At 31.7% G+C, this 27,932-nt stretch overlaps 1 protein-coding gene across 2 annotated transcripts; it reads left to right on the top strand.

The window, feature by feature from the left end:
- The first annotated feature begins 679 nt into the window (after positions 1-679).
- Positions 680-27,413, top strand: LOC148621826 (catenin alpha-2-like). Of its 2 annotated transcripts, XM_088576599.1 has the most exons (22): positions 680-788; positions 3,422-3,545; positions 4,956-5,145; positions 6,087-6,253; positions 7,003-7,122; positions 7,477-7,566; positions 8,153-8,326; positions 8,960-9,163; positions 9,466-9,546; positions 10,196-10,276; positions 10,692-10,844; positions 12,174-12,266; positions 12,515-12,671; positions 14,819-15,019; positions 15,284-15,435; positions 15,861-15,927; positions 16,609-16,837; positions 17,329-17,434; positions 18,194-18,328; positions 18,663-18,755; positions 25,067-25,087; positions 25,502-27,413. In XM_088576599.1, exons 2-22 carry the CDS (start codon positions 3,441-3,443, stop codon positions 25,667-25,669), a joined length of 2,787 nt encoding a protein of 928 aa, XP_088432725.1. In that variant the 5' UTR covers positions 680-788; positions 3,422-3,440; the 3' UTR covers positions 25,670-27,413. The 2 variants fall into 2 exon arrangements, with proteins under 2 accessions (XP_088432725.1, XP_088432726.1); XM_088576600.1 differs by lacking the exon at positions 9,466-9,546 and having other exon boundaries at positions 684-788.
- Positions 27,414-27,932: the final 519 nt, after the last annotated feature.

The raw sequence follows: 27,932 nt of genomic DNA, 5'->3' as shown, positions 1-27,932 counted from the left end.
TACAATTACTGAATTATAGTTAATAGAGGTGAATTCTACCAAAAGGGTGCTCATCAAACTCTATTGCCTTTGATCCTTTTAGATATAGGATTTTCATGAAAAAAAAAATCAATTTTTAATTTAAAAATTCGAATCGGACCAAAAATATAAGACTGGCTACAAGCCCCTCTTCATTCTATACATGACACAGAAATCAATAACCTCTTTGATAACGCAATTACTATTTTTTTCTTACCGATTTAGAGGGGCGTACGCCCGGTATGCCAGTCTTTGGATCCTCGCCTGGTGCATGGCTTATTACTCGAAAACCGTGAATTTTGAAACGGGTAATAATTCTCATAAGGCATTTGATATAAAAAATTCTTAATTGGGGTTTATTTGTAAAAAAGTGAAAATTTCGTAATGCTCGTGCTCTACGTATAGAGTTTTTGATTTTCCCGCAAATTCCTTTCATCCCACGTGGTCACATTCCTTGCTGTTCCACTCTTTGATGTGCAATTACTGAATTAACGTAATGAATAAATATATAAGGACAATTCGTATTGTTTAATAATATTTTTTAAGAGTTTCAATTCCTGATATAAGTGCATGTTTTTTTTTTAATAATACCGTCATGATTTTTTTCTTTGTTTTACATAAAAGCTTAATAAAATATTACGAAAAGACTATTATTTCCGAAAGGGAATAAAACGGAAGTGTAAAAGCGGATGTTGTGACTAACCGAGTCCGGAAGCATAGTTGAAAACATCGTTAGAAGACGAAAATTTGAATTTGTAGGAATTTAACGGGTAATTTACAGTATATAGAACATCCACCTGCTAATTCTTCTTATTAAAATGTTATTGGTTAACTTTTATAGCATTTTATAGGTCATATTGCTAGGTAGATGTAAGTATAATAAGTAAAATGACATCTTTGACTCGGTGCTCCGAACGTTCATGACATAAGATATAGTCTATGAATCATAGGTTCTCTCCATACCTGGCAATCACTACCAGATCATATGTTCATATTAATTACAAATGATTTTTAAATGTTTCTGAATGGCAGTGCCTCCTCATTTGGGAGCCTCTGCAGGCTATTCGTCCACATATCCAGTTTGTATAAAAAACATAAGGAATAGTCACAGAAACACCCCATTTATTATGTACATATTGTTGAACTTATCTGCAAATGTAGACTTATGTGTATACCACACACGTCTTTTCAACTTTTCTTTGTTCCAAGTGGGGGTGCATGGTATATACAGTACACTCTGGGACATTTGATTCTCCTAAACACAGTGTCAGTCAGATTTTTTTCTTGGTGAAATATAAGTGTTATAACCACTCAGTTATGACATTGTATATTCTGGTTGTTAATTGCTGAGCTCAAGCTGCTTTAGAAAAACAGGGAGATACCAGCGAGAAGTGAATGTGTATGCACATCATTTACTAATGCTTTTTAAAATTATACATGTTATATGTTACTTACATGCACACAATATAAGCAAGCATTTTCATATATTATCTTTTATTTGGATAAATATTACTTTTTCTCTAAGTTACATATGGCAGTAACTAAATGCATGTATATCGGACAAATTGAAATCAGCCTGCTGACTGAATGATTGACTGTATCATATATTCGTGAAGTTGAATTTCTAATCTATACCTCTACCCCTTACCAAATTTTTTGCAGCAAAATCAATATATGATTAAGCAAAGCTTCTTGCAATGCATTGTCCTATTATTTTGTCTTTTTAGCAGCACTGGAATAGAAAATTTTCAGGCTATAACATTCTTTTGGAATTCTCATTTTGTTCTGTTTTTTCCAGAGCCTACTTCATCCATAATGATTTCTTGTTCAAAATATCCAGTCTCTTGATATAAGTTGATCAAGAGTTTCAATTGTCTTGTTAAAAATTTATTACTGACAAAATCAAGACTGTAACTTTATTGACTCATATTGTTGCAGTCAGTACTCAAGCTCAATGAATGTTTTGTTGAAATGGAAAATTTACTGTTCTGTTGTGAAATATGAAGATCAAAAGAAGCGCTTCAGGTTTTCTAGCCAGTTATCAATTGAGATGAAATTAACCCGAAGTCCAAAGAATTCGCATGACAAATTTGCATGTTTCGTAATGAAATGTGAACTGAAAACATGAATTGTCGTAAGCAGAAGTGAAAAATGTTCATTCCATATCCAGTCTTAAATGTTTGAAACAAAAAGCTGATTAAAATACTTGCTTGTAACCGATAATTCAATAGATTTAAAAAAAATTACTATTTATTTTCTTGAACGGGCGCCATTTTTGTTTGAATTGTTATCAAAAGAAAGATAAGTCTGGTCAAAATAAAAATATTTTAAATAAGAAATGTCTCGCAGTTAACTTCAAGTATTTTTAGCGGTTGAAAATAACTGGCTGCTGTCTCGTCCTTGTTTAGAGACATAATTTTTTGGGAATCATAACTGAAGTCGAGAAAAAGACAAACATTGAGCCATTTTGTATTTTTGGGATCAGCTTTATGTGAAATAAACAAATAAAGTTTTACTGCGACAGGTTTTGTGTTTAATATTTGTTCTATCCATCAATGCTGTTTTCTTGCATTTCATGGTTTGTACAAAAAACAATGACTAGCGTCTTATTATTCTCTCAAAACTCGCCGTCCTAATTATAACTTTTTCACCTGTGTACACTGGAGGGTCAGCCTATCTTTGGGCCCATTGTCATTTAATTGTCAAATAACAAAAGATCAGTTTCAAAGGTGAAAACAATTGTCAGTAATCCTTTAATCCCCTTGATGAAATGTTTTCAGATGTCAAATATAATACACAAGCTTGGCAAATAAAACATCATTTATATAAACAGTTAGACTTGACGCCATTGTTTTAGTGAAATACCTGATTTGCATACGAACAGGAAAGGTAAACATTTTAGCTGAATCATTGAATGGATTCAATACATCACAGTATTTGAATCAATGAATGGCTTGCAAACGTGGGAAACGTCATGAAAAAATACTTTTATTTAAAAGATTAATGTTGAAAGGAAATGTATTTCAGGGAATTTACCAGAATTCTTTCATCTTAAAGTGGTCTTCTGCTGGTGATTTTTCCTCACTTCTCAGTGTGTGTTTTACATGGAAACTTACTTTTTCGTCGATCTCTCTTGCCAAGAAGGGGGTGTGGTGTATGCACGACTGCAGCATGAATGCCTGCATTACATGGAAGAATGTAGTATTAATGATTTTGCGACCTGAGTTTTACTGCAAGTGTTCGTGTGCACAAAACAATTTGATTGGTCACTGGGATATTTGTGTATATGTAAATATGACCATTTTGTTTCTGGGAGAGCTTTAGCCTTTGCTTAAAGTTTTTTTCTGGTTTAACATATTCTTATGATTTAGATTTACAATGTAATACATGTCTTTTTTTTCAGATTTGCAGTGTAAATTACAATGTCTGCCCCACAAATGGGGACACTCCAGGTTCGATGGGACCCCAAGAACCTGGAAATAAAAACAAAATCAGTGGAGAAGACATTAGAACCATTGGTTACTCAAGTAAGTACAATAAGTGTTTACAACTGTAACATTTACATTTATAGAGATTAGTTGAATTTGTTGCTTCTCCTGAAAAAATTGTATTGTAAAAGTGTCATATTGATAGAAACAAAGATCATTGTTTACTTTGTTTTAGCTACATGATGCAGATGTTTTACATAATTCTGATCTCTGACAGGAAATAGTTCTTCAAGGGTGCCGTTAAACAATCATTTTGTACAGGTTGATGATGGATGCCATTAAACAACCATATTGTATGGGTTGATTTTGGATGCCATTAAACGATCAAATTGAATGGGTTGATTTTGGATGCCATTAAATGATCATATTGTATGGGTTGATTTTGGATGCCATTAAACGATCAAATTGAATGTGTTGATTTTGGATGCCATTAAACGATCATATTGTATGGGTTGATTTTGGATGCCATTAAACGATCAAAATTGAATGGGTTGATTTTGGATGCCATTAAACGATCATATTGTATGGGTTGATTTTGGATGCCATTAAACGATCAAATTGAATGGGTTGATTTTGGATGCCATTAAACGATCATATTGTATGGGTTGATTTTGGATGCCATTAAACAATTGTATTGTATGGGTTGACTTTGATCCATTTGCCTTATACCCTTCTGACATAGTTGATAAAATATCAGTTTAGCCAAAAAAAGAAAACTGGATAGGTAGGTGTTTTTTTTTGTTTTTTTTTGACAGGGCTGAATATATCAGGTATACAGACTAATCATGCATTTTTAAGTGACATTCATGCTAAGTTCTTGACTATGAAACCAAACAATTTGTGAAGAAGACAAATAAATATTATTGTTCGTGAGGTACCAATTTTTGTGGTTTTCATGGGTAGGCCAAACCACAAAATTTGGTTCCCAACGAAAAGGAGATTTCTATTGAAGTGTATACTGAAAACCACAAATTTAAGAATCCACGAACTTGTGTTTCTTCCCTTATCCTCGAAAATTGGTATCCACAAATTAAAGTACTTCCACAGTAATGAAATCTGAAAATACTTTAAGTTAGCCAAATGAATGTTTTATAAAAAATACAGAGCAACAAATTGTGAAAGAGTCCTTATCATTATTCCATAGGCCCACATGTAATTTTCAATGACATCTTTGATTGTAGCTTGGGTCATATTGTTCATCTTGATCTACACATGTAATGGACCATTTAAAACAACTGTCATACATGTAAACTCAGGATAAAATTTTAACATCAGGGCAATGTGATGCTATATGGCCCTAGGGAGATCACTGATACTTTGTCCAAATTCAGATGTGGGCTGTGTTGATATTCATCGTAATCATGTTAACAGTTCATCATGTGCTTTTTGTGCGCAGTATTTCACTATTAAATAATTCATCATTTTGAAATCTCTTCGTTTATTTCCTAGGTAACAACTTTAGTTAACCAGAAAACACCCTCAAATAAAAAGAAAGGTAGATCAAAGAAAGCCCATGTATTGAGTGCTGCTGTACAAAAAGCAACTGAAAATTTTATCATCAAAGGAGAGGAAATAGCCAATGAAAATCCAGAAATCAGAAATGACATGTTAGATGCTGTTGATGAAGTTAGAAAAACAGGTAAGTTGAGTATGTACAGATGTACCTACAGGTATGAATTGGATTATCATCCAGAAGGTAGTAAGTCCATATTTTTGTCAACTTTGTTAGTAGTGTAAATGCATTCAAGTTGTCCCATTAGTATCAAACACACCAGCTTAAAAAAGAAACAGAAGGTATATTGTGATTGTGGTGTCTGACAGCTCCTTTTTCATAACATTTTCTCTGGAACTCTTTATCACAGACACTTGATGTTTGAACAGAGGCTTTACATACATGTACATATAGGTTTGCCATTTAAATAGAATATAATTTCATACTCTAGCAACATCAACTTTCTGTTTCAAGGAATGGGTGAGGGCTTTCATTTGGTGAGCTTTGCACACAGTACATTGTATTTCTAGTCTTTTTTGTCTTATTCTTACATATACCTGTAAATATATTTATGTTATGTTTTACCCTTATTTGGATTCATTTTTGTATGCTTATGTAATAGGTTAAGGAATGTTTTAAAATCTGGTGCTGTTTCTAATTTTTTATTACATATTTTCAGTGCTTGTCTTAGCCACCAACTCAAAAGCCTGGGGATAGTAAAAATTGATTCATCCTAGTAAAATTCAGTGTACTTTACTTGTTTTGGTGTAGTTGAATCCTATACAGTCCTCTATTATTCTGGCTAGTTGTTGAGAATTTTGAAGAAATGGACTGTAGTTTGTGTTAATTCAGAAATAATTGCAAAATTTATATCATTAAACTGAATGCCATTTAGATTTTGGAGATACCTGCATTGGTTAGATCCTTCTTCCCTTTTATTAATTTAATTTAAAAAAGTGGTTCTTTTAATTAATTCTAATAATTTTATTTTTCACAAACTTGTATAATGTAAAAAACTGTCTATATTCTAAACATATCTGTCTTATCAGGATGCAAACTATTATTTATTCAAAATGTTTTATTTGTAGGTGATGCCATGACTGAAGCATCTCAAGACTTTGCTGCTGACCCATGTTCTCTTGCCAAACGTGGTGCCATGGTGAGAGCTGCACGTGCATTGTTGTCAGCTGTTACAAGGCTAATGATACTTGCAGATATGGTTGATGTCCACTTATTGCTAAAGAGTTTACAGATGGTATACTTCTTTTACTAACGCTACTTTGTTTAATGAATTAAGAAATAAATCACAGAAACTCTGTTTTATCATTGTTTTACCACGGGCTGGCCATTTACGTCACTTATTTGTAGACATTGTTAATATTGACCTAAATGGCCATCCTGTGGTAAAACAATGATAAAATGGAGTTTCCATGATTTATTACCATTCTAATAGGACCATGATGGTGCTTTTCCTATATTTTTGTGACCTAAGGTAATCTTAAGACTTTCGCCATATTTGGCTCTTTCATTTGATGAACACACACCATGTGACAGAATTAATGCATTTTTAAGGTCACAGTGTTCACTACATTTTACATCATATACACTGATTCATTGTGTATATGACATGCACATGATAAAACGATTTTTTGTGTTTTTTTTTTATTTTTTGGCCTTAAATTGTTTTTCCAAAAGGTAGCCGAAGTCTGTTTATTACATTTTACTTAATAAGAATATCAGTTTTGATGTTCCTTCACTCTACCAGAATAAATGAAAATGTATTGATAGCTAATACATGTACATATCAGAGTGATACCTGAGTTTGCTTACATGATAAACAAATTCATTGGAGGTAATTTAGGCAGACACAAGCCATGCCCATTTTAGTGTGTGTTACTCATATGCAGTCGAAAGTCATCTACTGTTGTGGTCTCAAAACTATTTAAGTATGTCATTTAAGTGCACAGACTACAAAAAATATGTATTTTTGATTTTTCAAATTAGGCTGAAGGAGACCTAGATAGAGTAAGGAATGCCACTAGTCAACAGGAACTGATGGCCAGCTTTAAAGACTTGGGAGACAGTATTGTAGATCTGACAAATAGAGCAGCACAGAGACAAAATGTAAGTTCAACTTTTATATAATGTCTAGTAGTACATGTTCCTTTTGACTTTTATTTTAAAAGAAGCAGTTAATTAGTAGATTAGTTACTAAAAGACAATCATATTTGTTACATATGTACATTAAAGTGTCCTATCCACTTCTTGTGTACATACTGAATTCTAACTTCCTATGCTAAAGTGTGTCTTATATTGTGCTCACACTTGCCAAAACTGATCAGTGTTCAACCACTGCTGTCATATCATGCTGCACTCTGTGAAGCTTTTTATTTTCTCAATTATAAAAACAATATATGTTTGAACTATAAAATTTAATTACTTCAATGTCTTTCTAATTTTCTTTTCGTTATGTTTTAGGATCTTAAAGACCCCAGAAGGAAAGAGGAGATGGCTGCTGCAAGAGCTTTATTGAAGAAAAACAGTATGATGTTATTAACAGCATCTAAGGTAAACAATTTACACTAGATAATAGGATATGACTCTTAATTTTTTTAGAAATTAAAACAGCACCATAGCACTGTTAATTATACAGTGTAGAAATGTTGCAGGTGTTCAAATTAATGCAGTTCTGAGTTCCGGGACCCTCAATTGCTGATGCAGTGTAGAAATGTTGCAGGGGTTCAAATTAACACAGGTCTGAGTTCCGGGACCCTTAATTGCTGATGCAGTGTAGAAATGTTGCAGGGGTTCAAATTAGCACAAGTCTGAGGTCCGGGACCCTCAGTTGCTGATGCAGGACCATTGAAATTTCGTTTGCCTTGGTGTTATACATGGTTGTACTTGACATTTACTTATAATGAGGACCTGGCAGAAGTGTCATTATAGATACAAAAAAATCCAGGACCTTTCACTCATTGAAGTATATTTGAAACATATTAGTTAATGTTGTTTGCTTTTGATTGGCTAAAAACTTTATTTAAATGAAAAAAAAAACGTAATTAGACAATCAAGCATACATGGCAAGTTTACTCTGTAGAAACTAGACAATTTCTAATAGCAGATCTGTATTGAATTATGGCATTTATTTTTGTAGGCATATGTAAGACATCCAGAGCTAGCATCAGCCAGAGCTAACCGTGACTATGCCTACCAACAAGTAAGAAATGCTATCGATACAATATCTGGTGTGGCTCAAGCTTCTGGTCAGTCTGATGCTCACCCTTATGAAGGTGCAGGAGAGCTAGCATCAGCTTTAGATGAGTTAATGGTGAGTTTGATAGATAAGATACATTTTGATTTTGAGCAGTAATTATGGAAGCACTTACTATAATCTTGTAGGGTTATTTTTCAAGTTTATATTGTAAGAATGTTTCTACAAATCCATGCTTGTATTTGTTACATATGTAAGAACTCCACATTGTAATTACTAAGTCTTATATAATGAAATCTTTTATCATTTATACCAAGACATACATTTTGTACCTTATGCAGACTTTGTGATATTGGCCTTTTATGATCAAAACCGCCAATACAATGCAAAATATAAAAGTGCTCCAATACGGCTTTTACCCATTCAATATGTCATATTGGACTGGTTAAAATCCATATTGGCCTAGTGTATTTGACTAGTTAGTCAATAAAGGTATAATTCTAAAGGTTTTCCATATTGGCAGAGTTATTGGTACTTGGCTAGAAATATTGGAATTTGGCTATGCCTCAGTCTAATATGGCTAGTTTCGGACTAATAACTAAGCCAATATGGAAACCTTACACAATAATACTATAGTACAGTAAAACAAGATCCTTCAGACTTCTCTATTATTTAAAATCTTATACCAGTTTCTTTTGATCTAATAACAGGTATTCTTAAAAACAACTGGTTTTGTATGATTTTTTATAGCAAAAGATAATCATGGATCCATTATCATACAATGAAGTGCGAACTCGACCATCACTAGAAGAGAGGTTAGAGAGTATAATCAGTGGGGCCGCCCTGATGGCTGACTCATCATGTACTAGGGATGACCGACGTGAAAGAATTGTACAGGAGTGTAATGCTGTCAGACAGGCTTTACAAGACTTACTTACTGAGTATATGAATAATGTAAGAAATAACTTGTTGACAAAATTAAGCTTTTGTTACCGAAATGGCTTTTAATTGTGACTTAAATATTTAGTCAATTATCTTTTATCTTATGAACATTAGATTTAAATTAGGAGTTGTTTCCTTATTTGAATATAGCCTGATCTTTGGTCACTTTAGAATAGTCACAAAAGTGAAAATATAAATATATCATTTAAAACATTCAATTTTGTAAGACTCTTTTTTCAAATTCTTTTTCAAATACTTTTTCAAAATATTTGATTTACATTTAGACATACATAATCATGTTTTACACCTAACAGTGCTCAAAGCCATCACCGGGTTCACCGTTTTGGAGAGATGTTCAAATTGACCCATATCTCTGTGGATTTCGTCCTTATCATGTAAACAAAGCATGACTGTTCGGACTTGTTACCATTATTTATAGATAGATTTTAGCCAATCAGCAAAACATCCAAAATTTGTCCTGATACATGTAGATACGTTTAATACCTCTAAAAGCATGTAAACTAACATTGAATCCGTGAGAACTTGTCTGACTGGTATATCTATAAATGCTTGATTCACATTTTGATGTTATTTATTCCAGTTTGCCTGTCTGTGAAGCTTTAAGTTGATATTTTTGTTCTTTTTCATTTGTTTAGTGACCACTCTAGAAGTTGAAAAGTTTTATTTTTAACTAATGGATATTGCAGTTGCTCTTACTAACACAAGTTTGGCCTTTAGATCTTGCTTTCATGTTGTGTAAATGAAAACAAATATTAAACTTTGACAGTACTAGGTTTATATTGAGTTGTCACAGGGTTATCTTATGTCATGGATCCACAGTGTTCTTGTATTTTTTAGTTTTAAGATAAATTTAAGTTTACTGTCTTAAAAAGTAGAAAGTGTGTGAGGAAAAACTATTTGAGAAACTTTTTTTTCTATTTTAAAAGCATTTTGATATTAGTTTGTGTTGTGTCACATCTTTTTCAAGACTGCAAATTTGATAATTCTACCACTAATGGTAATGTGTTATTTGAATTTTGATAGGCTGGACGTTCTGAACCTAGTGAGGGACTTGAGAGAGCTATAGAAAACATGCAAAAGAAGACAAAAGACCTCCGAAGACAGGTTTGTACACTATCACTTTCAGCCAATACTTGAGACAAAATAAATATATTGAGAAACTCACAATGTTTTAATTAGAAACTTCAGAGTATATCGTTTTCATCGACTTTTAAATAATTTGTATTATTATATATTTTCTGTCGGCAATAAGCGTACTATATTATCCAAGTATGAATTATCTATGAGAAAAGAAATAAGACATCATGAAGTATTATATTATAATATTATATTTGTTTTTAAATACTGCAACAGTGAAACTGTCTAACCCTTTTAGACCTAAAAATAAGCAGTTTAGAGAGGGGTTCAGTTTACCAAGGTTCAAAATACATTTAAGTTGATATAAAGGACTGTAAAAAGAGTCTAGTTGAGTCAGGTTTTCAGGTTATTCAGGGTTTTAATATCTTTATTTCCTGTACAGCTGAGAAAAGCAGTTGTTGACCATGTATCTGACTCTTTCCTGGAGACCAACGTACCACTACTGGTTCTGATAGAAGCTGCCAAGGCAGGGGATGAGAAAGGAGTAGAAGAATATGCCCAGGTGTTTGCTGAACATGCCAACAAACTGGTGGAGGTATGATTAGCTTCTGATTTAGGGTCTATGGCCGCAGTGCCTTTTTTTAAGAGAACAGATAGTATGAAATACAACATATGCACAAGCATTGAACCTAAATACAAGGTAATAAATACTCTTTTGTCCAACTACTGTAATGAGGCTTCATTTCTTTGTTTCCTGCTTTCATTTTTTTTTGTCTTCATGTTGAATTATTTCTTGATAGGAATCAAGTCTAACTGACATTATATGTATATTTTATTGCATCTATGCGTAAAATTTTGAGAAATATTTATGCATATGTTTACAAATGGTAAAAAAAAAAGATTGTACATGTGAAACTTGGTTGTTCAGATTTATAGGAAACTTGGAGATAGTTTGATACTGAAGATATATCTCATTAGGGTAGTGATGTTATACAGTCCAACCTCGATGTGTCGAACTCGGATTTGGTCGAAATCTCAGATAACTCGAACTAATTACAAGGTCCCAGCAAAACTCCTTTTACTCCAATACAATTTGACCTTGTATGACTCGAACTGAGATAAATTGAAACCTCAGATAACTCGAGGTAATCAATCAGTCCCCTCGATAGGACTTCGAGGTTAATTAACCCCGATGTCATGAAGTCAACTAATTAGTCGTAAAACTGATTGCTTTATTACCCACCATGATTGAAGTGTGTTTTAACAACAATTAGCTTGGCTTTTAAAATTAATTTTACCGTAATTTTGTAGAGCACATGGTTTGACGATACTCCTGATCGTGAATCAAACAAAGCAGCATGTTATGAACTATGACATTTTTGATATAGAAAAAATAAAAACGAAATTTCACTAAAACACTCGGTGCCGTTCAGTATTTCAAACATGATATACAACAAAGAAAAAAAATGTCTTCCGATATGAAACGCATGACATTACAAAGTACCGTGTAAAGTGAAGTACGTGTATATGTACAAGCATAACAAATGATGTAACTACAGAAACAATCATGGACCAAAGTACTAGTATTTCAGGTTTATCATCGACCTCGGATTACTCGAATCTTGGATAACTCAAACATTTTTGCATTGTCCCTTCGACTTCGATTTCGACTTAACGAGGTTCAACTGTACTCATTTACGTAAGGTGTTGGTCTTTGAATTTGATTATTTATACTATTAGATAGCAAGCAACACCATAGCTAACTTGAATTATTTTCTATTCCTCTATGACCAAAAAAGGTTTAGTTCAGCATTTGAATCTGCAACGGGTAGGTATATCAGGTAATATAATTTTTGTCATTTTCAGAATATTATTGTAGAATGCCTTTTATATTATCCTGCATTCTGATTCTTTTTTTTCTCAGGTAGCTAATTTGGCATGTTCGATGTCAAGTAATGAAGATGGAGTTAAAATGGTCAGACTTGCAGCTGCCGAACTGGAAAATCTTTGCCCACAGGTACATAGAAAGTAGTGCAGGGCTAATTTGGTGTTGATACTGAAAGCTAAAATACACACAATTAAAGAATGTGATTACATATAGATGCTCTTTGAAAAAAAGTTTTACTAGTCAAACCATATTATTTGAGTTGTGCATAGTAAAACAAATCGTGATATTTTTATTTGAAGTTTATGGCAAAGAAATTTTGCAAGTTTCTTTGACATTTTATTCAGATGCTTATTACATATTTGAATTTATTCATAAAGGTTATCAATGCTGCTAGGATTTTAGCTGCCCGTCCTAGGTCCAAAGTTGCCCAAGAGAATATGGATGTATTTAAAGATGCATGGGAAAGAGAAGTTAGACTTCTGACTGATGCTGTAGATGATATCACTACTATTGATGATTTCTTAGCAGTTTCAGGTAAGATTGAGTGTTATTTTTATACTGATGTAGCTTAAATGTGTCTGTCTGACTGTTCTATAACAAAAAACTGGTCTTCCTTCAAAGTGGCCGTTTTCAAAAGTCCTGGTCGTATACCTTAAAACCTATGTGTTTTGTCTTCAATAGACCGGCCACCCTCTAAAACTGTACATCGGCTTGTTTTTCACAGTTTTAGTTACCTATTTCAAATAAAAACAACCTCTCAATTCCGGCCACTCGGTTATTGTTCACCTGTAATAAATGTGTCAACGAAACTGTTTCATCAGTGGACAGATGATAATTGAAGGGGACAGTAGTTTAAGCAACAAATATTAATCCAGGCATCACATTTTGTCACTGGTTGGCTGTTAATTGGTGTGTACACATGTCAGACAATCGGGGTCATTTAATAGTACGATCTTTACCATCTTTTAACTGTCAATTAATGTGACCTGTACCCAAGCCAAAACAAGATAGGGGTGAAATTATTAGACTTTGTTGATAGGTAATTTCGAAAACAGTACAAATGATTAATTACCATCAATAGCCCTTTGATCTTTAATACACATTCTTTCAAAACCGTGAACATTATTTTCTCGGCAGCACCGTTTGTAAAATCAAATCATTTACAAATGATGCAAGCTTTGAAATGTAATAACAGTCCAAAAGTTTTGAATTGCCATTAAACATGTCTCAACCAACAAACTGACAAGGTGTAGGGTTATTGAACACATTATCAGAAACAGCTCATAGAATGCATTGCTATTTTTCACCAAACCGGCCAACCCTATAAACCAGCCATTTTTTCTTGTCCCAGTGATGGCCGGTTTCACTGTAATAATAAATTTATTTATTAGAGTGTCACTCATCGATCTTACAATAGATAAATACATAGACAATTACATAAAATTAAAGATCAACACCCAGCCTTATTAGACTTATGAGACACTGTTATATACATATGTAAAACATTGTAATAATAAACAAAAATTTGAGCAAAAAATCAGCCTGGAATGACTAAACAAAATATATGTAAATTTATCATTTCAAAAAAATTTCAATAATACCAATTAAAAAGCTAATTAATACTTTATTAAAACTTTATAAAAGATACTTTAAACCAGACTTGATGTAATTATTAAAACTAACAATAAAAAGTACTCAAAATTATACTTTGTAAGATAAATGTAAAAAATGGATAGATTTAAAATATGGCATATAAATTTCTCATTCTTATATATGAATATAACTTGAATAAGCCAAATAAAATCATTAAAGAAAACGTTAAAACAACGTAACACGTAAATATATAATTACAATTTTTGAAACACATAAAAATACCATGATGAGAATAAGACTTTGCCAATATAAAGAAAGTGCTCATAACATATAAATACATTTATAAGTAACTAATGAATTTTAAGCCAATATTTTATGAGTCATTATGATATCTTGTGATCAAAGAAGAATTCCCTCACCGAAATTAGTATGTACCTCAACACAACTCACAACTGAATACAATAACATTCACACATATGACACTCAAACACAGGCATCCTCACCACCAACACAATCACTTCCTCATCATTATCGTAACAAAAAAGGGTATACTGTTTTAGCCTTGTTTGTGCATCTGTCTGTAACAATTTTTTCTCAGCAATTACTCATCACAGCAGCTTGAAATGTTAAAACATTCTACCTGTAGTATGTCATATGGTGAGATTTGTGTTAAGAAAATTTTGACAATTTGCTGTTTACTGAGGACTTTGTTTATTTTCCTTATGTCGTGATTAAAAGCAGGGGTAACACTAGTGAGCATTGGTTCACAGATTTCTTATTATTTTGAGCTCCTCCTTAGGACTAAAGTACATGACATCAAATCAAGGCCTTCAGCTTATATTTTTCTCAATCCAACTAGTCTGCGAATATGTTGAACCCTGGTTTGTATAGATGTCATGAATTTCAATTAATTTAGATGGAAAATTTGCTGAAGGTATTATTCAAGAATTGAACAATAATCATTCAAGTGCTTGTAAAGATATTTTTTTTTCCAATTTTAATTATAATCATCAGATATGTGTCTATTAGAATTTCTTCTTCAAAAGTTTATCTGTTATTTTTTGATTAATTTTTAACATGTTTTTCAGAGAGTCACATTTTGGAAGATGTAAACAAATGTGTAGTGGCATTACAAGAGCAAGATCCAGACACATTAGACAGAACAGCTGGTGCCATCCGTGGTAGATCATCCAGAGTATGTAATGTAGTAAGTGCTGAGATGGATAACTATGAGCCTGGGCTGTACACTGACAGAGTTATGGAAGCTGTTGTCATGCTCAGAGATCAAGGTAAAGATTCAAAAGAAAATGGATTGATTCAAGACATCATTTCTATGTATAATTGATGATATGATATTCGATTGTAATTTAATTTGATTTGTAATAAGCTTTCTGATTAGTTGGGTTTCTTCGGAGAAACATGTTATTATGTTTAAACTAAATTGGTACTGTGACTATTTTTCATTCCTGATGTGGTGATATTAACGAATGCTAAAAGAATAAAAGTATAGAATGATTCAAACAAAAATATAAACAATCGAATTATGATTTTAGTGATGCCAAACTTTGCTGAGAAGGTAGAGATAGCTGTTGATGCATTGAGTTGTAATCCACCACGAGAAATAGATGAGAATGAATTTATAGATGCTAGTCGACTTGTATATGATGGTGTCAGAGAAATTCGACAAGCTGTACTCATTAACAGGGTAAATACAGCCATCAAACATAGACAATTTTATACAAATTTAAAAGAAATACTTTTGATTGTATATTTTGAATTACTGCACTTTGTGAAAGTACATGCACTTTTTGTATCAGCTTCACATTCATGTAAAGGACTGATGGAAGTAAGATATACCTGGTCGCAAGTGGCTACCTTTTTTGAAAGGCCTGATGGAAGTAAGATATACCTGGTAGCAAGTGCCTTCTTTTGAAAGGCCAGATGGAAGTAAGATATACCTGGTAGCAAGTGGCTACTTGTTTTAAAAGGCCTGATGGAAGTAAGATATACTTGGTAACAAGTGGCTACTTGTTTGTAACAGTCCTGTCATGGTGATTAGCCACATGAACATTGAATCCACTTTTGTCTATAAAGTTTTCTTAATTGATTGATCTTTGTTTTATTTGATAGAGTCCAGAGGAAATTGACACAGACACAGAGTACGATGTAGAGGATGAATATGACACTAAGAGTAAATGTAAGGTCAAGAATAGGATTGCTGTGGTCTTTTTATTTCTTTTTTTTTTTGGTTCATTATTTCTAACATTGAAAACTTTATAAGAAACATAGGGTAGTTGGAAGTTACCGAAGTTTTCAACTTTTTTTGCTCTGTCACAATACACCTTGGAGACTTAGAAAGGCTAGTTCCCCCACCTGTCATCATGTAATCCCTCTCACGTCTACATTTCCCCTATCTGTGTAATTCCTTTCACATCTACATTTCCCAAAGGATTTGGTTAAATTTTATACCAAAAAGTTACTCTCTTGAATCTCTATGACAAGTACAAAAATTGACGATTGGCTGTTATTCTTGAAGTATCTGTAGTGAATATTGTGGTATTTTCAAAATTTTTGTAAAACCTCTCACATCTACATTTCTTTACAAATTTGGGTTAAGTTTATATCAAGTGGTACAATAATGAACCCGGTAGACAAATAAAAAACAATGACCTTCTAATAGATATTGTGTATTTTATCTTTAATGACATTGAGATTTCTTTTAAATTTGCATTGTAATTTTGTAATTGCTTTTTCCCCTACATTTCTCAACATATTGTGATAAGATTTACACCAAATGTTATGAATCTTTTTGACAAGTTTGAATGAGAGACACAAAAACACTGTTCTTGTATTTCAATTTGTCTTATTGTGTTTACAGCCAGCTACACGACTGAACAGGATTACAGTGGACAGAGAAGTGAGAGATGGATTATGGCCCATCTTCCAGAGGAAGAAAAGAATGTCATCCAACAACATGTACAGGAGTTCAGAACTGCCAAACGTGAACTTGACCAGGAAATACGTAAATGGGATGACAGTGGCAATGACATTATTGTATTGGCCAAACAAATGTGTATGATCATGATGGAAATGACAGATTTTACTAGGTTTGTTTAATTATGGAAAAATACATGTACCTGGCTGTAATTCAATTGCTCTATCCTTGTTCTGCTGCTTTGCTACTGGAATTTAGATTGTTTTTTATTTTGATATTAAGGACTAAGATCTTATAGACTGAAAAAAAAACAGAATATGAAATTTATTACCTCTCTTATATGTCTAATGTGTTCTTCAATGTTGACTCAAACATAGTGTGGAGAATATTGACAAGCATTTTTGTGATTTTGATCAAATATGATATTGATGTTTTCTCATCAGTTTTTAGATGGAAGACTTTAGTAGTATAATCTTAAGTGTTTAATAAATTTTCTACATAATTTTGTTTAGTAGATTATTTTTTGTTCAGTTTTATGTTTGAAATAATTGTTAAGTACAACAAACCATGACAACACTCACAAATAAAAATAAAAAAAAAAAATGAAAAAAAAAAAATACAATGAAACTTCTTTTCATGTGGAATATGTTTCTGTCTCCACAGAGGAAGAGGACCACTAAAGAGCACTATGGATGTTATCAATGCTGCAAAGAAGATTTCAGAAGCTGGAACCAAGTTAGATAAATTGTCCAGGTCTATTGCTGATATGGTAAATATAAATGGGCCACATTCAATAACATGATAAACTAGTTTGTAACTCAGATTGATCAATTTATCACTAATATAATTGAGGTAAATTTCAACAGATTTTTGTGCATAATAATTTTTGAAAACTTGAAGCAACTAAATTTAGAATGAGGTTGTTGGTATATGTATAAGCATATTGAAGTTATATATTTTATATAATCAAATTCTGAATTATATATATACTGATTTTAGAACTATATGCAGTTCAAGGATAATCTAATAAATACTGTTATGGAACTTAAAATAGGCAGATTTAATTGTTGAGATTACAACCAAGTCTATCTCTTTTTTTTTCAACAAATAAAATTTATTTGTTTACAGAAGCTTAGAATTAATTTACAGAGGTGTTTACCTATACAGATTTTGCATTTTTTTACGAATTTTGACTGCAAATAATGCTATATGGATTGTGAATATCACCATAGTAACAATAATAAAATCCCATAAATTTCAGGATTTTAAATACGGTGAAAAAATATGGATAGTCATCAAGTAGTATAAACAGGTCTAGATTTCTTTTAAAAAAAATCTCAAGTTGAGAATTTCCTCAAGTCCTGTGTTTTTCCTCAAATCTTCAATTTCAAGTGATCTGATAGGTTGATATTTGAGTTGGGGAAGGATTTGAGGAAAATCTCAATTTAAGATGTTATATGAAACCGGACCCAGGTCTGAATTTACTGTACCTCGTACAAACTGTGTACCTTGCCTTGTTATATTTCAGTGTCCAGATTCAGCATCTAAGAAGGATTTGGAAGCCTACTTACAGAGAATTGCCTTGTATTGCCATCAGTTAAATATAACCAGTAAAGTAAAGGCTGATGTCACCAGTGCAAGTGGAGAGCTGATTGTATCAGGGGTTAGTAGATTATCTCCCTTATAGTAATGCAAAAAAAAATAAATGAAAACCAAGGAAGAGTTTATTTGTTCTGGATTGCTTTAAATCATTTAAACTTCCATTCAAAGTATAATAATAATAATGATGCTGTTTGTTTTTCTATATATAAAGGCAAATTAGCTAATATTCCACTTAAATACTTTGTAATGTTCCATTGTAGAATGTTTGCTTAGGAAAATGCCTGTATAATTGTTATATTTACCAGCAACATGATTGATCAGGCTTAATTTCAGATTAACTTTGTAGGGGAATGTGTAATTTTTTTATTGAATTGGTAATGTTCCTATATTTGCAGTTAGACAGTGCTACATCTTTGATTCAAGCAGCCAAAAATCTAATGAATACTGTTGTATTAACAGTCAAAGCTGCCTATGTGGCCTCAACTAAGGTATGTCTTCTAAATATGAGGGGTAATAACAAAATTGCTGGACTGATAAACTCCATATATCATATATTTAGATAGAAATATAAATTCTTTGTATATGCATTTTAAGTGTTTCTTTATGGAATATGCTGCTCATCCACACATTCAGGCTAATTGTCCACACATTCGGCTTGAGTCTCAATAACACACGGAATTGCTCATTTACATAAGTAATGTGGAAATGATGAGAAATTGATTTTATACAAATATAAATAAATGGTACAAACCATATGTGATGTAACAAGTATTGATTTAAAAATCATTCAGATTTAAGACAAAATACACATTTAACAAACTTGAATGACTGTCTTAAAGTTTGCACATCCAGAAAGATTATTTTGGCACACGATGCAGTCCAGCACATTTTAAATCATAATGCTACCATTCCAGACAGTAACCACATGCCATGCTAGTGAGTCTTGGGTCAGACAATTTCTCCTTACATGTGAAACATGTCCATTTGCACTGGTCGACCCTTCTTTGTAGAAACTAAAATTTAAAGAACATCCCATGCGTTAGTACTGAAGTACTTTTTAACACATGGGTTATTTACATTTTCATTGCAAGATTTTATTACAAATTTTTTAAACATCTAGTAAAGGTGATGCATCGACTTTGGCACCAGTCATCATAACTTCTTTGACTTGTTCTGTGTCTGACCAACGGAAAATCTGTCCATTTTTAAGCACATGGGCTTGCTCCCACTATCAAATACGCAGTCTGACTATAGTATATAACATGAAGGTTTACCCTTTGTAATTAAGGAATGTTAGCGATGCAACTGTCAAAAATCAGTCCGACTTATAGGGGAGTCAAGGCTAGATTCCAGAAATTTTGGGCTGAAGAGGTGGGTCAGACTTAGAGGCGGATCAACTTCCACTCAAGTATATTCCCTCAAATATGTGCTTGTGATATGGTTATAGCAAAGACTAAACATATTATGAAATAAGTATGCAATTAAAAATATGGTATCTAATTAATTTTTAAAAAGTCAGCTGTACCCAGTTTTTTTAACCTTAAGGTTCTTAGTTGAGTTTTTGATAGTAGTTTATAGTTAGACTTCTTTTTCCACTCCACTGCCTTTTGACATAAGGCCTTGGACATTACCATTGTCTACCATTCCATTGTTAATCCTTTTTTGATTGTAATGGTGTGAATTTATCTTGATGCTTCATAGTTAAAGTGTATTTTTGTTAAAGTTCATTGAGTTATAGTCCACTAGTGGTGAAAACCAAAGGATACTGTTGTTTCCATTCCTCTGCCACATTGATTATCCAGATTTTTTCTGTACATCCTTTGAGATATGAACTTGATTTGTTGTATGAAGCTAAATCCAGATGAGGAACAGTTTAAATTCGAATTTAATTTTGGTTGAGTTACTTCCCTTGAACAACATGTATGTTCTGATCAGAATGTCAGTTATCTAGATTTTTTCTGACATCCTTTTGGATGTTGACTTAATATTTGGTATATAACTATATCTAGGTACTTTACAGTTTAAGTCTGAATTTTGTTTCCTTCTAAATTTATATATTTTTATACGACTTTTAAAAAAATTATGATCATATAATGGTATGGCACAATATTAGGAAACTGAGAATCAATTTTGGGGTACTGTTTTATAATAAAGGTTCAAAAAGTGCAAGATATAAGAATTTCTTAAAATTTATTTACATAACTACAGTATAAGCAAATGATTTCCATGATATTGGACCACAATATTATATACCACAAAGAAAAGACTTGCTTAGATTTTGGGAGTTATGATAGATAAGGAAATGGAAGTTTCTTTCCTGTTGCCAAACCAAAGCAAAAGATAGTGTTTAAGTATGATGAGGTTCCACATCACAAAGGAAGGTTTAGATTGATTTTCTGGGTTATAGATTAGGAGATCATTTTCACCACTTAAAACAGTATGTTTTAACATTGATGGAATATGCTCATAGGAAATTAAATTTATCCCTGGTTTTATTGAGATAACTTAATTAATTAACATGGCTCCATTGTTTAGATATAATAGATATTTAGAAATACATGTGTGCAAAAACAAAAGGGTTTCTATTTCACTAGGGGAATACATTTTCGCCACTTTTTCATTATAAATTAAATTCTCTATTTTGACAGTAGGTCAATATGGTCAATATCAATATCAATATGGAAGTTTAGCATGTTATATAACTTAGTATTGTAATCCAGAAATGTTTGTACCAAGTCAGAAATATTGTGGTTGTTTCTGATTTTCTGGTATTTGCATGGATACTGCCATTTGTTATTATGGACTTTCCATTTTCTGACTACTGCCTAGAGTTTTCCTATTAGTTGAATAATTTTGTTATGTCCCGTTTTTCACAATCTAAATTTAAAGCTGTATCAAGTTTGAATATTGTCTCCATAATTGTATAAATTTTTGTAGGATCAATCTCAGTGATGGTATCAAGTTGCATCCTGTGAAAAATTTTAATTACCTGTGAATTTCTATAGTATGATAAATTTTTTAGTTGCACAGACTTTTTTCAAAATCATTTAAGATATCAAAATTATATTTCGTACCAGTATGTAGTTAAATCTAAAGGTTCATTTTTTGTTTTAATTGAATGATTTTTGGTCCTTGAACATGTATATGGTCTTTATTTTCATTTCCTGCCAGTTAGGAACTAATGTTTTTTGCAACATGAAAATATGATCCTTGGACTTCGAAATTTGATAGGTATAACATTATGTGGACTTCTTTACTAGATGCTTACAGATATTGAGTTAATATTGAGGTGGTTATATCTTGATGTTACAGGACAAGATTTAATTTGTGTTTCTCTTCACTGATTTTCTTTAATGGAAATATGTGTCTTGGATTGAAAAAAAAAATCGTAATTTTATCACCTAGACCTCATTTTTAATTAGTTGTAGTTTTCTTTACTCAATGACTAAAACCAGTTATGTATCAGTTATTTGATTATTTTTCAAAATTTTAAAAATCATTCTGAATTGAAAATCTGTTCACCTTTTCTATGGAGTCTTTCTTGGCCTTGATTGATTTGCTGCTGGAGCATTCATGTCACTCTGACACATCTAGTTACTCTAGTTGTTTTTTTTTATTTCACCTGTATGTGCCAACCAAAATGAATATTACATTTTAAGTATATAATTAAAAGACATATTCACTTGTTACTGGTAATTAACTTTCCTTTGTTTAGTCACTATGTCTATGTCTGAAGGAATTAGAAATTGACAATGTCCTGGATTTCAAAGGAGTAGATTTGGTAAGGCCCTATTTTGGCTCCTGTTTTTAATGTTTTTGAAAGATTTGTTTTGGTCTATAGTAGTTAGTTTATTTGAAAGGATAATAGTTGTTGTAAATACATCTCATCTGATTTTGGCAATATCATGAATGTTTTTGACCTGATAGCGGTTAAAATTAACATAATGAAATCTTCAATTTTGTTGCATTTTTACGCATATTTTTGGATGGTTTTTGCCTAAAGCAGAAGTGGCAGCATCTGTGTTTATCCAAAATATTGACATATATGTTGTATCTTACAATACTACACAATATGTATAAAGATCAAGAAGGAACACGCTTGCTACCACATTTGTTTTTCACAAAAACCATCAAAATATGCTGAAATATTGAGATTTTATGGATTTTTCATCATTTACAAAATATAGGCAATTTTGTTTGTGCTACAATGATCAGTTGCATTTCTGTTTTGGCCTAATCTTATCGAACTAGCTTGTAAAAACATTTATGTGTACAAAAGCGATAAAAATCTTTATTTTGAACAATGTCAAATTTTGAGGCCAAAATTGGCCATAACCGAACCTTCTTCTTTGAAATTCAATTGTGTTCAAGATAGATTTTTAGTATGCCACACTTTAAAGAGCTACTTTCAGTTATTGTTTTAAATTGTTGTGAAATCTAACACAACATACTTTTGTTATAAAGTGTACTAATACAAAAAAAGAGCAGAATGTCTAAACAAAAAGATAAGTTTATGTTAAAAACAAAAATATATTGAGTATTATACAGTGTTCTCCCAAGGCCATTATAGCACTGTATTTTGCAGCACTATGATTTCTTAGCATTGTGCTATCAGTAATTAATATTAGTTAGAATGCACTATGGGCACTGTGCTATAATTTTGAAGGAAGGCCAGAAGAGCTGTGCTGTGCCAGTAAGCACTGTGCTATTTAAAATGGAGAGAACATGTAGTATCAGTATGAGGCCAAATTATACAAAAGATGTGTTTCCTATTACCCTATTCACCCTATTTTTTCAGCTTAAAGTAGTGTACCCTTAAGTTTTTGTTTCAGTTAGCTCTATTAAAACCAGAATGTTTCTTCCATAGACTCAATGTAAAAAAATAGTAAAGTATTAAAAAGTCCCTACCTACCCACCTGCTATTTCAAAGGTATAATAGGAAACATATATATTATTTTGTTTGGCCTGTCAATTTGACATTTGATTAGAACTGGACATCCATTAACATCCCTGTGTTAAAAATCTTTGTGTATTCAGTTTAACCTTTTCCTACTTCAGTCTACTATAAAAGACTGGTGTATATGTATTTGTAATTTAAGGGTTGTCAACCAAGGCCACAACTCTATGTTTTTACAAATAGAAGCATTATGAAGTTATGCCCATGTGTATATACAAGTGTTCTGTTGATGTTAACATATTTTTGTATCCCCGCAATCAAAGATCGAGGGTATATAGGAATCACTTTGTCTGTTTGTCTGTACACATTTCTTGTAAGCATAAATCCTCAACTTTGGGATCTTTTGATGAAAATTTATAGAAAGGTTATGCATCTTATGATGTAGATGTGCCTGAAGGAATATAATTACTGCAAGAGGACATTAAATAGTAATCAAGGGAACCAAGGTTATAGCGGTAATCAAAAGAATGTAATCCAGGGACAAAGACCAGACATGAAAAACAGACACACACAACAAAGAACATAAAGTAACTAAAATCATACATACAAAGTAACAAAAGTAAATGAGCAACTCGGACTCCACTAAAAACTGGGAGCATGGGCCTAAAGAGAGACAATTTGCCTTAAGGGTTTTACATGATGAAATCTTGTAAACCTAACTCCTCCTAAATCACTCAATGAATTTTGATGAAATTTTATAGGAAGGTTGGTCATCATATATATTTGTGCATGTTGGAATATACATACAGTGGAGTTGTTGTTGCTTCGACATATTCACCATACCTTTTCTTGTTATGTTATTGTCACAGGACTCCAAAGGGTGATATGTTTACATGTATGAAAGGGTTTTACATTGTACTCCATTTGAAGCAGGGGTATTCTCTTTTGTGAGCTTGCTGAACAGTGTTTTTCAAAACATATGTAACCCATATTTGAAAGATATATGCATAGAACTAATGTAAAACATATATTGAAATATTGTTTTTGTAGTTTTCCGCATAAACCTATATCTTGAATGAAAGATATTCCACATGGTCTAGGAAAAAAAATTTTGTATAATTTAAATGGTTTATGTGATCATAATCACTAATTTCTATAATGGTTCTAAATCAAGGCTTCCATATGTTTAAAAATATGTGAAGTTTCTCTCTATACATGCTTGTAGTGCTGAACCATTTTCATACAAAAAACATGCCTGAATTTGGTCTGTATTCTGTCATCACTCATTTTTTAATTATTTGAAATGTAATGAAAGTAAGTATTAAACTTCTCTCCTTACTAATGTGACAGAATCTCAAGAAGGGAATCAAAAAGGCCTTGTTAACCCTTGGTCTTATTTTAACTGTGATGTCAAAGTTACCTTACCCAATCAAATTAAAAATGCTGAAAAGTTCTATGTCAGAGTTACCGTACCCAATCAAGTTAACAATGCTGAAAAGTTCTTTTGAAGTACTTACAAAATTTTACATAAATAGAAATCATTTTATGAATGAACAAAGGCTCTGTCAATAAAGATACCCAGCTATTGATGTGGTGCATGTAAAATCCAATATTTAATCAGATAGCTCTTTAATTTAAAAATTCATTGAATCACCATCCAGTTTTAGATCATGTAGCATGACATTGATGTTATATTAAACAGTTTTGTTGTGTCATTCAGTCATTTACATCAAATCTAATGTTATTAAATTTTTCAAAAGACCTAATGGGGCTGAAAAACCATTGATGATTTTAACATTTTTTTAGTTCTATGAAAATTGCATTTTTCATTATTGTTGAGTTTGAAGTATTGAAATTTTATTGAATATTATTCATTTGTTTTTTTTTCCTCTTATTTTGCAGTACAAAATCCCAGGACAAAAGGTAAGTGACAAAACTGCATGTATTTGTAATATACCTGAGTTAAATTGTGTACAAAGAATGTCACATACTGATAAGGAAAGAAATGATGAGTTAAAAATAAAAATGACATAATTTTTATCAGAAAAGGTTAATTTTAAAGATTTACCAATTTAGTATGACGACATTGATGTTTTATGTTACCCATATCTGTTGCACATTATCTCAGAAACATTAGCCTCTGGATTAAGTGTGTGTGTGTGTTTTTTTTTTATACTGCTTTCCACTTTAGTGGCAGTTCATTCCTAGGAAATGTTCCTCTCTGTATATATTGTGTAGCATAGATCACAAACTTCTCAGTGTCAAATGGCCAGAACAAAATATATAAGTAGACCCCAAATTAGTACATAATTCAATAATGATAACTGTGTCTTTCAGAATATTGTTATGTGGAGGATGAAAGCCCCAGAGAAGAAACCATTGGTAAGGAAGGAAGACACTAAGGAACTAAGATCTCAGATAAAAAAGAGTGCTGTCAAGAAAAACATTGAACCTGTTAAAGCATTAAGTGAATTCCAGGAAATAGACAGTAGTAGTTTCTGTTAAGGTTGTTCCACGATTAACTTTAAGTCAAAACAAAAATAGTAATACACAAAACAATTAACATTTTTGTGGATCGATAAGAAGACTAAATTATGTTGGTTTAAAGTTATATGAGAAGGGAGTGCACTTCAAAGTTATTTTCTTCATTTGTATTAAAATTTTATAGTTTATCTCTGAATGAAATATTTGAACTTTGCATTTTATTGCACAAAGTTTTGCTTTCGTATCTACAAATGTATGAATATATTGATTTAGTTTGGTGCAGGTATTAGGACGTTTAGTCGTCTGTGGTTGATTTCACAAGAAGTTGAATTTGTTGTAAATGGTGTGTTACAATTTAAATTTCTGTTATGACTTCATCATTTAGGACTAATTTGACACCGACTTTTTATTTCTTACAATAAGCTGAAGTAATTATCAAAATTTCAACATTTAAGGTTGTGTGTCTGAAGAAATAATTGTACATGTATTTACTGGTAACAGTCTTAAATATTCCAGTCTTACTGAATCAATAGCTTTGTTATGAAATTATAACAAGTATAATATTGATATGAAGTAGCAGTGGTAACCCAAAGCTGTTAAATTGTTGATTTTTATAGAGGGATGCAGTTCCTATAAGACCTGATTGATTGTTGTAGTTTTACAAGGCTGTGTTAGTTATTGATCTTGGTTGTGACATATTGACTTTTCGTTGAACATTGAGTAAATATTTACATACTTGAATACAACATAGGTTTAAGACAAATCCACTCTCCGAGTTTGTCTATGTAAACTATTGAGAGACACAATTCAAAATTTGTGCATCATGTAATTTCAGCTCTTTTACATGTTTATAATTCACCGAATGCAATTATTCATATCAGATATTGATATTCATGAGCATGTCAGTGCATTTAAATGCACTTGTTTTATTTTTTCACCAATAAATTGTATAAATGGACCAGAATTCATCATCAGAATCTCAGATATTGTCCTGTATATGATGTTATCCTTTCATGGTTGTCATTGATTTATATCTTTTGAAATCACAAAAAATATTGATCATATCATTTTGGTTGATTTGGTTTTTTTTTTTTTTGGTTCTTTTTTTTTTGTTTTTGTTTTTGCCAATTTATTGAAGTCATGGGATAGACTGTTTTAACACATTTTAATATTTTATAAAGGATATTTAATATTTTAATATTTTGCTTTTGGTGTTCAGTACATATGTTTTTATTCATACAAACATATCTGAAAGTTTTATAGAAACAGTGAAATTATGGACGGATAAAAGCCGTTACCTGTCTATTTGTTTTGAACATTCAATCAACAAATTTTTTCTGAGTTTTTGTGTGAAAATGTTGACATTTATTTTTAGTTAAGAAGGTTTTAACTATTGATACATGTACTTCATAAGTCTGTTTTGTTGATCTTTCCACCCTACATAGTTTCTATCCTTTTTAAAAGTCATACCTTCATATTTGACATATTTTTGATATTTAGATATTGGTTAAACACTATTATATATTGAATACTTTGTTGTATTTACGTGGTATTTTAGTAGATTTCGAACAAACCTATAGTGGGTATATTTAGATGATGTATAAAAGATTATTGTTACTTTTAGTAAATGGTTGTGATTATTTATCTACATTATCATACAATAATAACACACCAGCTGATTAAATATTGACTTACATTTTCTATGTAAATTTCATTTTACAGATACATTTAAATAGATTTCAGTAAAGATCATTTTTTGTATTTATTCTTGTTATTTTGTATAGCCTTTTTAGTTGTGTTCACAGAAATGTCTGAGAAGTTTGTTAATGCACCTATTTGGACTGATAGAGCATGCTTTACACTTCTTACTTCAAAAAAGTAGAAACATACCTTTAATGTTACCTTTTCTCACTGCAATTTATGCACAGTTTTGTAGTGGCAACAAGACACATTAGCCTTCAAATACACATTGAATGTGTAATTACAAGTAACATTAAATCACTAGCCTCAAAACTTGTCAAACATTTGCATGGTTCCATTTAATTTCAATTAAGATTCCCTTTACTCATAATTTTGGCATGACATTGAAAAGTGGAAAACTTTTCTTATCAAATGGCATTTCAGTCTTACATGTTTGTTAAATTTATTAAGTAATTGATAAAAGCTTAAATATTAATACTGATAATGATTATATTACTTCACAGCTGAAACTCAGCTATAGTCTGCATAATCATTAAGCATAAGTTGATGCATATTTACTTCAAACAAAGTAGGTAGTAGGATT

The sequence above is a fragment of the Perna viridis genome, chromosome 3, assembly GCF_037379345.1.
Source record: "Perna viridis isolate PV_CMFRI_1.1 ecotype Kerala chromosome 3, ASM3737934v1, whole genome shotgun sequence".
Taxonomy (NCBI): Eukaryota; Metazoa; Mollusca; class Bivalvia; order Mytilida; family Mytilidae; genus Perna; species Perna viridis.
Note: the sequence above shows the minus strand (reverse complement) of the source record. Positions and strands in the feature narration are given on the sequence as shown.

Excerpts from the sequence above, each read along its gene's own strand:
- LOC148621826 (XM_088576599.1), top strand. The coding sequence starts at position 3,441 with ATGTCTGCCCCACAAATGGGGACACTCCAGGTTCGATGGGACCCCAAG. Across the intron at positions 7,567-8,152 it reads TGTTATTAACAGCATCTAAG|GCATATGTAAGACATCCAGA; the intron begins GTAAACAATTTA and ends TTATTTTTGTAG. Across the intron at positions 25,088-25,501 it reads ACAAAATCCCAGGACAAAAG|AATATTGTTATGTGGAGGAT; the intron begins GTAAGTGACAAA and ends TGTGTCTTTCAG.